The sequence below is a fragment of the Oncorhynchus clarkii genome, chromosome 13, assembly GCF_045791955.1.
Source record: "Oncorhynchus clarkii lewisi isolate Uvic-CL-2024 chromosome 13, UVic_Ocla_1.0, whole genome shotgun sequence".
In the NCBI taxonomy this organism is placed as follows: domain Eukaryota; kingdom Metazoa; phylum Chordata; class Actinopteri; order Salmoniformes; family Salmonidae; genus Oncorhynchus; species Oncorhynchus clarkii.
The window spans coordinates 38,147,590-38,160,848 of record NC_092159.1 but is presented as its reverse complement, the minus strand read 5'-3'; the positions used below and the strand labels follow the sequence as shown (position 1 = coordinate 38,160,848).

At 46.8% G+C, this 13,259-nt stretch overlaps 1 protein-coding gene across 2 annotated transcripts in view; it reads right to left on the bottom strand.

Annotated features, from left to right (window-relative positions):
- Positions 1 to 479: 479 nt before the first annotated feature.
- Positions 480 to 13,259, bottom strand: part of LOC139364647 (rho-related GTP-binding protein RhoN-like) — a 41,275-nt gene continuing 28,495 nt past the window's right edge. Inside the window, exons 4-5 of one of the 2 annotated variants that reach the window (XM_071101571.1) lie at positions 8,963 to 9,097; positions 480 to 1,727 (exon numbers count right to left, since the gene is read on the bottom strand). In XM_071101571.1, coding sequence (XP_070957672.1) covers positions 1,458 to 1,727; positions 8,963 to 9,097 — 405 coding nt within the window. In that variant the 3' untranslated portion in view covers positions 480 to 1,457. The remainder of the gene's footprint in view (positions 1,728 to 8,962; positions 9,098 to 13,259) is intronic. The other variant, XM_071101573.1, reaches the window with a different exon arrangement.

Genomic DNA, 13,259 nt, shown 5'->3' with positions numbered 1-13,259 from the left:
CATAATAATTTTCCGTCCTCATGATGCCATCTATTTTGTGAAGTGCACCAGTCCCTCCTGCAGCAAAGCACTCCCACGTGAGGATGCTGCCACCCCCGTGCTTCACGGTTGGGATGGTGTTCTTCGGCTTGCAAGCCTCCCCCTTTTTCCTCCAAACATAATGATGGTCATTACGGCCAAACAGTTCTATTTGACTTGTAATCATGCACAAAGTAGATGTCCTAGCCGACTTGCCAAAACTAAAGTTTTGTGTGTGAGTGGTTGAAAAACAAGTTTTATTGACTCCAACCTAAATGAATGTAAACCTCCGACCTCAACTGTATGTCAGATGTCAAAAAGACTGGTTCTGATTGAATTAAGATTTAATTAAAAAAAATCTGTAAATGCATAAGGGGTTCACATACTTTCCAGCAGCACCGCATGTAATGTTAGTGACTGACAGCACTGATATATTCTCAAACACAATGAAGAGACATGGGTCAGAGAGGAAGTCTCTTCTCCCTACAGTCAAGCTGTTGCTTTATTTTAGACTTTTAGAGTATGTGAAAATACAGTAAAATAGCACTAACATTTTACCTCTAAATTTCCCACAAAGTAACATCTTAACATAACGACAACAGGAATAGTTTCATTGAATCAAATTGACATGATCAGAATTGACGCATAGAATAGTGTTAAATTATTACAAAAACAGATATGCAAAGTGACTTTTTTCTAGAAAGCACTTGTGGTTCGAATAATCTGAGGAAAACTCTGCACATTCTTCATGTTAACTCTGGTTACAAAAGCAACGTCCAACTGACTTCTGTAGTTCTGTCTGTTTGACCTACTCCCATCATTTACCCACTCAATAAGAGTCCCTTTTCAGCGCTTTTGTTTTTACACGTTTCTATTCACACATGGCAACAGGAAGTATCATCACAATATAGCATAGCAAAAGCAACCATGTCCATTGTCCAGTGAGAAGTTTCTTATTCCATCTTCCTGATCCAACTCCTCCACTACCTTCTCCACAGAATGAAAGTCTTCTCCTCCAGCCGTCCAGTAAAGATGGCTGTTGTGCCGTCCTTGTGTGAAGGATTGATCCCCCCAGTCAGTGCACTCCACAAACCCTACCCCAGGACCATGCAGCACTTCCTATTCCCCTCCTCTCCTCTCTCCACCCTGAGACTTTGCCTCGAGAAAACCAGTCCACTTCACCTTCCATCAGTCAAAAAAGAAATAATAATAATGTAAACAGCTCCAAAAAGATTCGCAAACACACACAAAAGCATATTTTTTTATTTTTTTGTCCTTGTTCCTCAGCAGTGCAAAACGAGAATAATAGAGGATTTCTTTTTAAAAAATTAAATAAAATTGAACAAAACAAAATCAATAAATAGAGTTCCTCTGTCTGTCATATATTTCTGTGTATCATACTGTACTGTATATATATATAGATTTGTCTTGGTGGGTCTCTACATGAGCACACAGCTCTTGGCCCGGTCCTTCTGCATGGCAGGGGCAGGATCCAGGGTATCAGTCCGACCAGGCAGGGGGGGCAGGGGCAGCTGGGACACCCGTTTGAGGCCCCGGCGGGAGCTGCTGCGTTTCAGCTGAGGCTTGTGTGGCCGCCGCACAGACGCCAGTGTGGTGATGTGGAACACGTCCCGTACGCTGTTCTCCGACACCTTGGAGGTGCACTCCACGTAGGCTACCGCACCTATCTGACGGGCCAACCCACTACCCTGAGGGGAGGGGGTTAGAGACCATCATCATCATCAACAACATCAAGAACATCAAAAACATAATCATCAACAACATTATCATCAACAACAACATCAAGAACATCATTAACAACAGCATCAACATCATCAACAACATCAAGAACATCATCATCATTATCAAGAACATCAACATCATCATCAACAACATCAAGAACATCATCAACAACAACATCAAGAACATCATCATCAACAACATCAAGAACATCAAGATCATCATCAACATCAAAAACATCAACAACAACATCCAGAACATCAACAACAACATAAAGAACATCATCATTATCAAGAACATCATCATCATCAATATCAAAAACATCAACATCATCAAGAACATCATCATCAACAACATCAAGATCATCATCATCAACAACATCAACAACATCATCAACAACAACATCAAGAACATCATCATCATCAACAACATCAAGAACAGCATCATCAACAACAAGAACATCAAGATCATCATCAACAACAACATCAAGAACATAATCATAATCAACAACATCATGAACATCATCATCAACAACAGCACCAACATCAAGAACGTCATCATCAACAACATCAAGAACATCAAGAACATCATCATCAACAACATCAAGAACATCATAATCAACAACATCATGAACATCATCATCATCAACAACATCAAGATCATCATCAACAACAACATCAAGAACATAATCATAATCAACAACATCATGAACATCATCATCAACAACAACACCAACATCAAGAACGTCATCATCAACATCAAGAACATCATCATCATCAAAAACATAATCAACAACAACATCAAGAACATCATCATCAACAACATCAAGAACATCATCATCATCAACAACATCAAGAACATCATCATCAACAACATCAAGAACATCATCATCATCAACAACATCAAGATCATCATCAACAACAACATCAAGAACATCATCATCAACAACATCAAGATCATCATCATCAACAACATAATCAACAAGAACATAGAGAACATCATCATCAACAACAACAGCATAAAGAACATCATCAGCAACAACATCAAGAACATCAAGAACATCACCATTAACAACAAGAACATCAAGAACACCATCATCAACAACATCAAAAACATCATCATCAACAACATCAAGAACAACAAGATCATCATCAACAACAACATCAAGAACATCATCATCAACAACAACATCAAGAACATCCTCATCAACAACATCAAGAACATCATCGTCAACAACATCCTGCTGTTGTGAATAGTATCTACTGTTCTTCTTGAGGTACCATGACAGTTAATTCACCATAACCTAGCACCAATGATCTCACGTTACTGTAGTGAGAGACAAGCAGGAAACACAGAGATGCTGCTGGTCTAAACATCATGTCTACAGTGCAGACAGTTGAACCTGCCCTACATCTGATGACTAATCCATGACACTCTCTCTATCTCACTCTGTCTCTCTTTCTCCTGCCATATTCTGTTGTTTCTGTTTAAACTGAGCAGAAAGCCCACCACAGAGAGCCCAGTGGGCTAGAGTTTCCCCCCATTGTCTGGTATATGTATATGTATGGGAGACTAGAGAGGAGAAACTAACTCTCTGCCCAAAGCCTGCCTGGCACTGTCTGCTGTCTGCTTCCCCCCAGGGTCCAGTGTTATCAAAGCTCACTGACTGAAAGGATACATCGAACAGATGAAGTTTCAGTTTAGAATTCTATGGTACTGTATTTGCCCTCTCCTCTCTGGCTATCTTTCCTTATTCTGCATTGGATTATGCCGGTTTCCCAGTCTTTACACCTCCAATGGCCCTGTCTGGGGATCACATGCACTCACACACAGATGGGGCCTTTCAGAACCACAGGCCTGGTGTGATCTTATCAAGGCTCCTTCCTTACACAGTCACAGGAAACGTCTCTATTAGGTGGAAAAAACGATTTAGAGAGGGAGGGAGGGAGGGAGGGAGGGAGGGAGGGAGGGAGGGGGGAAAGAGAGAGAGAGACAGAGAGAGAGACAGAGAGAGAGAGAGACAGAGAGAGAAAGAGAGAGATTGTGAGGGAGGGAGGTAGCGAGGGAGGGGGGGGAGGAAAGAGAGAGAGAAAGAGAGATTGAGGGAGGGAGATTAAGGAAGGGAGAGAGAACGAGAGAGATTGAGAGGGAGGGAGACTGAGCGATTGGCGAGAGAGATTAAGGGACGGAGAGAGATTAAGCAAGGGGGAGAGAGAGAGAGAGAGAGAGAGAGAGAGCGAGAGAGGGGGTGAGGAAGGTTGAGAGAAACGACGGGAGAGGGAGAGATGGGCCTGACAAGCAGCAAAGCTTTATCAGACCGTGGCCAGATGAGTGTGTAATGTGTAGGGTTCACCCTGTGGTCACCTCGCCTGTGACTCCTCAACTCTGCTACCGGAATTCCGTTTTGAGATCAACAACAGGATAACAAGCTGGGGGATATTGGATTAGATCAGCAAAAGTTGGCTGTTGGGAGCCTGCCTAACGCTAGTACTGTATGTGACACAGATTCCCTTTCAATTATAGACAGGTCAGAACAGTACAGTACAGTACAGTAGCTCCCTCAGACAGAAATAGAGTATGACGTAGAACAAAAACACAACAGCCCTAACATGGTCTCCCATTCTATCTTTTGTTTGTCTATTTTATTTACATGCGTTGTTTTTTCCCTGTTGCTTGGGGGATTCGATCTGTTTTTTTCCCCAGTGGCCAGCACACAGCTGGCCCACAGCCAGCTCACAGTGGAAAGGGGACTCGGTTCCCTGAGCTTTTGTGTGTGTATGGGGGGTGGGGGGGTGAAACAGCCCCAAAGCCCCTCCACTCTGTGTATGTCAGACACGGGGGAGCATCAAAACACGCAAAAAGCGGATTATTTCAAAGATTTACTGACCTGTTTATCACCCCCCCCCCTCGTTCCCTCCATCATTACCATGCCCCTGGCTAAGAGGATGTGGTAGCCTTCCCTCCATCATTACCATGCCCCTGGCTAAGAGGATGTGGTAGCGTTCCCTCCATCATTACCATGCCCCTGGCTAAGAGGATGTGGTAGCGTTCCCTCCATCATTACCATGCCCCTGGCTAAGAGGATGTGGTAGCGTTCCCTCCATCATTACCATGCCCCTGTCTAAGAGGATGTGGTAGCGTTCCCTCCATCATTACCATGCCTCTGGCTAAGAGGATGTGGTAGTGTTCCCTCCATCATTACCATGCCCCTGGCTAAGAGGATGTGGTAGTGTTCCCTCCATCATTACCATGCCCCTGGCTAAGAGGATGTGGTAGCGTTCCCTCCATCATTACCATGCCCCTGGCTAAGATGATGTGGTAGCGTTCCCTCCATCATTACCATGCCCCTGGCTAAGAGGATGTGGTAGCGTTCCCTCCATCATTACCATGCCCCTGGCTAAGAGGATGTGGTAGCGTTCCCTCCATCATTACCATGCCCCTGGCTAAGAGGATGTGGTAGCGTTCCCTCCATCATTACCATGCCCCTGGCTAAGAGGATGTGGTAGCCTTCCCTCCATCATTACCATGCCCCTGGCTAAGAGGATGTGGTAGTGTTCCCTCCATCATTACCATGCCCCTGGCTAAGAGGATGTGGTAGTGTTCCCTCCATCATTACCATGCCCCTGGCTAAGAGGATGTGGTAGTGTTCCCTCCATCATTACCATGCCCCTGGCTAAGAGGATGTGGAAGCGTTCCCTCCATCATTACCATGCCCCTGGCTAAGAGGATGTGGTAGTTTTCCCTCCATCATTACCATGCCCCTGGCTAAGAGGATGTGGTAGTGTTCCCTCCATCATTACCATGCCCCTGGCTAAGAGGATGTGGTAGTGTTCCCTCCATCATTACCATGCCCCTGGATTAGAGGATGTGGTAGCCTTCCCTCCATCATTACCATGCCCCTGGCTAAGAGGAGGTGGTAGTGTTTCCTCCATCATTACCATGCCCCTGGCTAAGAGGAGGTGGTAGCCTTCCCTCCATCATTACCATGCCCCTGGCTAAGAGGAGGTGGTAGTGTTCCCTCCATCATTACCATGTCCCTGGCTAAGAGGAGGTGGTAGTGTTCCCTCCATCATTACCATGCCCCTGGCTAAGAGGATGTGATAGCGTTCCCTCCATCATTACCATGCCTCTGGCTAAGAGGATGTGGTAGTGTTCCCTCCATCATTACCATGCCCCTGGCTAAGAGGAGGTGGTAGTGTTCCCTCCATCATTACCATGCCTCTGGCTAAGAGGATGTGGTAGTGTTCCCTCCATCATTACCATGCCCCTGGCTAAGAGGATGTGGTAGTGTTCCCTCCATCATTACCATGCCTCTGGCTAAGAGGATGTGGTAGTGTTCCCTCCATCATTACCATGCCCCTGGCTAAGAGGATGTGGTAGTGTTCCCTCCATCATTACCATGCCCCTGGCTAAGAGGAGGTGGTAGTGTTCCCTCCATCATTACCATGCCCCTGGCTAAGAGGAGGTGGTAGTGTTCCCTCCATCATTAACATGCCCCTGGCTAAGAGGAGGTGGTAGTGTTCCCTCCATCATTACCATGCCTCTGGCTAAGAGGATGTGGTAGTGTTCCCTCCATCATTACCATGCCCCTGGCTAAGAGGAGGTGGTAGTGTTCCCTCCATCATTACCATGCCCCTGGCTAAGAGGATGTGGTAGTGTTCCCTCCATCATTACCATGTCCCTGGCTAAGAGGATGTGGTAGTGTTCCCTCCATCATTACCATGCCCCTGGCTAAGAGGATGTGGTAGCCTTCCCTCCATCATTACCATACCCCTGGCTAAGAGGATGTGGTAGTGTTCCCTCCATCATTACCATGTCCCTGGCGAAGAGGATGTGGTAGTGTTCCCTCCATCATTACCATGCCCCTGGCTAAGAGGATGTGGTAGTGTTCCCTCCATCATTACCATGCCCCTGGCTAAGAGGATGTGGTAGTGTTCCCTCCATCATTACCATGCCCCTGGCTAAGAGGATGTGGTAGCGTTCCCTCCATCATTACCATGCCCCTGGCTAAGAGGATGTGGTAGTGTTCCCTCCATCATTACCATGCCCCTGGATTAGAGGATGTGGTAGCCTTCCCTCCATCATTACCATGCCCCTGGCTAAGAGGAGGTGGTAGTGTTCCCTCCATCATTACCATGCCCCTGGCTAAGAGGAGGTGGTAGCCTTCCCTCCATCATTACCATGCCCCTGGCTAAGAGGATGTGATAGCGTTCCCTCCATCATTACCATGCCTCTGGCTAAGAGGATGTGGTAGTGTTCCCTCCATCATTACCATGCCCCTGGCTAAGAGGAGGTGGTAGTGTTCCCTCCATCATTACCATGCCTCTGGCTAAGAGGATGTGGTAGTGTTCCCTCCATCATTACCATGCCCCTGGCTAAGAGGATGTGGTAGTGTTCCCTCCATCATTACCATGCCCCTGGCTAAGAGGAGGTGGTAGTGTTCCCTCCATCATTACCATGCCACTGGCTAAGAGGAGGTGGTAGTGTTCCCTCCATCATTACCATGCCCCTGGCTAAGAGGAGGTGGTAGTGTTCCCTCCATCATTACCATGCCTCTAGCTAAGAGGATGTGGTAGTGTTCCCTCCATCATTACCATGCCCCTGGCTAAGAGGATGTGGTAGTGTTCCCTCCATCATTACCATGCCCCTGGCTAAGAGGAGGTGGTAGTGTTCCCTCCATCATTACCATGCCTCTGGCTAAGAGGATGTGGTAGTGTTCCCTCCATCATTACCATGCCCCTGGCTAAGAGGATGTGGTAGTGTTCCCTCCATCATTACCATGCCCCTGGCTAAGAGGAGGTGGTAGTGTTCCCTCCATCATTACCATGCCACTGGCTAAGAGGAGGTGGTAGTGTTCCCTCCATCATTACCATGCCCCTGGCTAAGAGGAGGTGGTAGTGTTCCCTCCATCATTACCATGCCTCTAGCTAAGAGGATGTGGTAGTGTTCCCTCCATCATTACCATGCCCCTGGCTAAGAGGAGGTGGTAGTGTTCCCTCCATCATTACCATGCCCCTGGCTAAGAGGAGGTGGTAGTGTTCCCTCCATCATTACCATGCCTCTGGCTAAGAGGATGTGGTAGTGTTCCCTCCATCATTACCATGCCCCTGGCTAAGAGGATGTGGTAGTGTTCCCTCCATCATTACCATGCCCCTGGCTAAGAGGAGGTGGTAGTGTTCCCTCCATCATTACCATGCCCCTGGCTAAGAGGAGGTGGTAGTGTTCCCTCCATCATTACCATGCCCCTGGCTAAGAGGATGTGGTAGTGTTCCCTCCATCATTACCATGCCCCTGGCTAACAGGAGGTGGTAGCGTTCCCTCCATCATTACCATGCCCCTGGCTAAGAGGAGGTGGTAGTGTTCCCTCCATCATTACCATGCCCCTGGATTAGAGGATGTGGTAGTGTTCCCTCCATCATTACCATGCCCCTGGCTAAGAGGAGGTGGTAGTGTTCCCTCCATCATTACCATGCCTCTGGCTAAGAGGAGGTGGTAGCGTTCCCTCCATCATTACCATGCCCCTGGCTAAGAGGATGTGGTAGTGTTCCCTCCATCATTACCATGCCCCTGGCTAAGAGGAGGTGGTAGCGTTCCCTCCATCATTACCATGCCTCTGGCTAAGAGGATGTGGTAGTGTTCCCTCCATCATTACCATGCCCCTGGCTAAGAGGAGGTGGTAGCGTGCGATAAAAGGCCTTGTTTTATCAAAGTATGTTTTTCTATTCATACCGCCTTTTCAAAATCCCTAAAACTGCATGAATATTTAATCTCAGGGTAAAATGTGTCTCGACTCCTGAGACATAAATCCTATACATACCCACCCCCCACCCTGCCACCCCCTAAACCCCCTTTACAATAACCAACCTCCACATCGCTGTCAGCCCATTAGAGTCGTTCCCCAACCTCTTCAAAATGTCTGCTTCAGTGTGTTTCTATGTATTGGGTAATATGTATATAATGTATGTGTGCGTGTTGATAGAGCAACTGTGGGTGGCTAAATCAACGCTGGGTTAAGGGTTAAAAGCTAGTTTGACAATGGGCCGGCTCTGTCTCTCTCTTCTCCCGTGCGTGTCTCATTATAACTCGATTGGTTTCCTCTTTCTCCTTTTTTTTAAAGACCCGTCTCCTTCCTGCTATGGTTTTTCTCTCACTCTTTCATTTCTTCTTCCCTCAATCCTTCCCCCGCTGCTCTTCCTCTGCTCACCTGTTCGTGTGTGATGGGGATGAGGCGTTGCTTGGACAGCTCTCTCAGGGTGCCCACGTCGGTCCTCATGTCCAGCTTACAACCCACCAGAACCACCTTGGCATTGGGACAGAACTCCTGGGTCTCCCCCTGCCACTGTGGGATGGACACACAGGCAGGAGCATGTTAACAAGGAACGCATAAAGAGACAGGCAGACATACAGGCAGGCAGACATACAGGCAGGCAGACAGGCAGACAGGCAGACATACAGAGGTTAACGAAGAAACAGAAAGAGAGAGGTAGACGGACAGTATCAAATACTAGAGCTCTGGTTGATTTTGTTTTTCCCCGTTGTGATTATGGAACCAATGGAATAGTTCCAAAAGTGCAAATTCCAAACCAACTCAAGCACACCTCAATTGGGCCGAGGTCATTATTTGATCCAGATCTGGGACAGACAGACAGACAGACAGACAGACAGACAGACAGACAGACAGACAGACAGACAGACAGCGCATCAGTAAATAGCCAGCAGCGCTCATCAGTCAGGTCACCTCGCCAGCAGGACATTGCTATGAAAACAGTGGAATCACTCAACACAGAGGACCTTGACATTCTCTGGCACAAACTACCCTGACCTGCGACCCCCAGGACTCTACCCTGGCCACTTAGCTCACAGAGGAGGAGGGTTGACCCTGGCCCCTGATAACCAAAGAGGATGAACCGTTTCTTTGTCTCACCTAAATCTCTCTGTAATAGACATTAGGTTATCTCATTAGTCTAAATTAATGTAAATGAATGACTTTGCTTCCGTGGTCTCCCTGTGAGACTTCTGTTCTGTTCCCTGTGTATTTGTGTGAGTCTCCCAATATAGCTTCACGCAGTTAGATGAATACGCAGATCTATGACTAGATCTCAGAGGAATCTATCATTTCACAATAATTGGGAAACTGTTTCAATGAGCTCCCCATTAAATCGGTGCTCTAAATTCTCTTTGCCAATTGAGTGGTTTGGATAAGACTTACCAATCCACTAGAAATGGAGGAGAGAGATTTCTGTGTGATATAATGCAACGGTATGAGATTCATTCAATTTCTTTCCACTCTCTGGCTTGAGTCAATAGAGCTATTTTAGGTAGAGTACAGAACAGAAAACCCTGTGCAGTCCAGTTGAAACAACACCCTGTGAGATGAAATGTCATCGTTCAGACTTCAGCTGGGAAAAATAAATAAATCTGCCTCCCTCCTGCCTCACAAATACCAAATAACACCCCCCAAAACATCCAGCATGTCTGAATTCATCCAGGTGCCACATGCAGAATGCAGGGGTGTGCAGCCATCTGTCAAGAGTTAAACAACCCCCCCCCAATGCTCCACCAACATCTCTTCTATACCATCCAATAACTTTGCACCCCCATTCTCAATCCCCTCCCGCTCCTGTCATCTGATGCCATTGGTGACAGGCAAGGTCACAGAGGTCAAGAGTCTAATTTGGAACGGTGATTGGGCAACAGGTTTCCATTCGCCGCAGGTTTTTAAAATTACCGGGGGGGGGGGGGGGCGACAGCTAGGGGTCAGGGGGTCATGGCAAACCCCCTAGCAGGGGATTCATGGGAAAACCAAAAGCTAAGTCGACAGACGGGGGCACTGAGCCCTGAGACGGGTGGGTAGAACCAAGGTGTCGTGTGGGTTAGCTCTACAGAGCCTGTGGGTGGGGCGTGTTTTACCAGCTCCCCTCAGACCACTAAACACGTCAACAGAGCCGCCGTGGGAATGTCTTTTACAAGGTCCTGAGCTCACAGAAGGAGACCTTCAAAAGAGACACGCCACACATGGCCTCAAGATGGAGGAATACTGCGAGACCGCTGAGGGCCAGCGAGACTGGTTTACATGACACAAACACACACACACACACACACACACACATATAAAACAGTCAAATAACAAAATAATTTACTGACACACACAAACTCTCTCATGAGAATAGCTGTAAAACATTCCCATGACCACGTCACCACCTTACCACACTCTGGCTGGTTCCCTTCCTAAGTCCAGTATCAAAATATCACACCCAAAAGCCACCATAAAAACGTTAACTACCAGCATCTGTCCTGGCTTCTCATCGAGTATGATGCCCAGATTCACATAAATACTCTGTCTCCTTAAACAGCTGTTCTTTGATTGGTTGTTGCATAGCTAATCTGCCATTGCTGGAGCTCCACTCCAAATTCCACCCCAGCCGGGCTCCAAGGCCTCCTCTCATTCTCCAGTCTGACCTCCCATTCCTATAGGGGTCAGGGGTCAAGTAGCCCTGCTTGTTTCATCGTCTACACTTTTTGCCAATTGCTTACACACTGAAAGTGAATGCTTAGACAAGAGCATCAACACCTTAACTGTCGTAACCATGCCTTTAAACAACGGCACCAGAAGTACAAACACATTTTCTCCTTTGCACTTTTTGTTTGCAATTCTGCAACACACTTGCAAAACACTACACACGGCTTCTTACATTAGACACTTTGTTCAAGAATGAAATCTCTTGCAATCATCGGGAAAGCACTCTTTTATTCAAAATGCAAAAACATACCTGAAATTGGCAACACACACACACACACACACACACACACACACACATGAAAACACTTCTACAGTAATTGAACACCAATTAGTCTGAGCCTCACCACTACAAATAGACCTCAGGTAAGATCACCTCTTTGGTGAGAACTTTGCAAACATGGAGGTAGCGAGAGGAAGAGGAAGAGAGAGGAAGAGGAAGAGAGAGAGGAGTGGGAGGAGGATGAGGACAAGAACAAAGAAGGGGACCAGGCAATAGACAGAGACATTTGTCCGACGACATTAAGGGCTACTTTGGTGGACCCATGTCATAAGTCATGTCCTGACGATGAGGGAGGCAGAGAGTCCAGCCCAACCTGAGTCGCTACACGGTAGCATCCATAATACAGACATTTAGACTGGAGAACAGGTATGTCTTCAACGTTCTACACTAGACTGTACCTATGGAATTGTTGCACATCATTCTGCATCACAGTACAATACAATGTAGTCCTACAATGTTAGGTCTACGCTCCTCAGTGAACAAAAAAATAGGGGGCACCTGTCTGCGGGGGTACCTGCCTTGCCTGTAGCTTGTAGTTTTGACTGAATGTGTCTGACCCTACAATACTGCAACACATAATCATATTTCTGGATGCATCACCATGCCACCCTCGGTCCCTACAATACTGCAACACATAATCATATTTCTGGATGCATCACCATGCCACCCTCGGTCCCTACAATACTGCAACACATAATCATATTTCTGGATGCATCACCATGCCACCCTCGGTCCCTACAATACTGCAACACATAATCATATTTCTGGATGCATCACCATGCCACCCTCGGTCCCTACAATACTGCAACACATAATCATATTTCTGGATGCATCACCATGCCACCCTCGGTCCCTACAATACTGCAACACATAATCATATTTCTGGATGCATCACCATGCCACCCTCGGTCCCTACAATACTGCAACACATAATCATATTTCTGGATGCATCACCATGCCACCCTCGGTCCCTACAATACTGCAACACATAATCATATTTCTGGATGCATCACCATGCCACCCTCGGTCCCTACAATCCTGCAACACATAATCATATTTCTGGATGCATCACCATGCCACCCTCGGTCCCTACAATACTGCAACACATAATCATATTCTGGATGCATCACCATGCCACCCTCGGTCCCTACAATACTGCAACACATAATCATATTTCTGGATGCATCACCATGCCACCCTCGGTCCCTACAATACTGCAACACATAATCATATTTCTGGATGCATCACCATGCCACCCTCGGTCCCTACAATACTGCAACACATAATCATATTTCTGGATGCATCACCATGCCACCCATGGTCCCTACAATACTGCAACACATAATCATATTTCTGGATGCATCACCATGCCACCCTCGGTCCCTACAATACTGCAACACATAATCATATTTCTGGATGCATCACCATGCCACCCTCGGTCCCTACAATACTGCAACACATAATCATATTTCTGAATGCATCACCATGCCACCCTCGGTCTCTACAATACTGCAACACATAATCATATTTCTGGATGCACTACATAATGTAGTTGTACAGGATGGACCTGAGCAGCCCAGGTTTGTTGTCATCTGGGATAATGTTAGTTTCCACCAGGCTGCTCTGGTCAGGGACTGGCTCACCAACCACAATAACTTCACAGTTGTATACTTGTCCCCTTTACTCCCCATTTCTCAATCC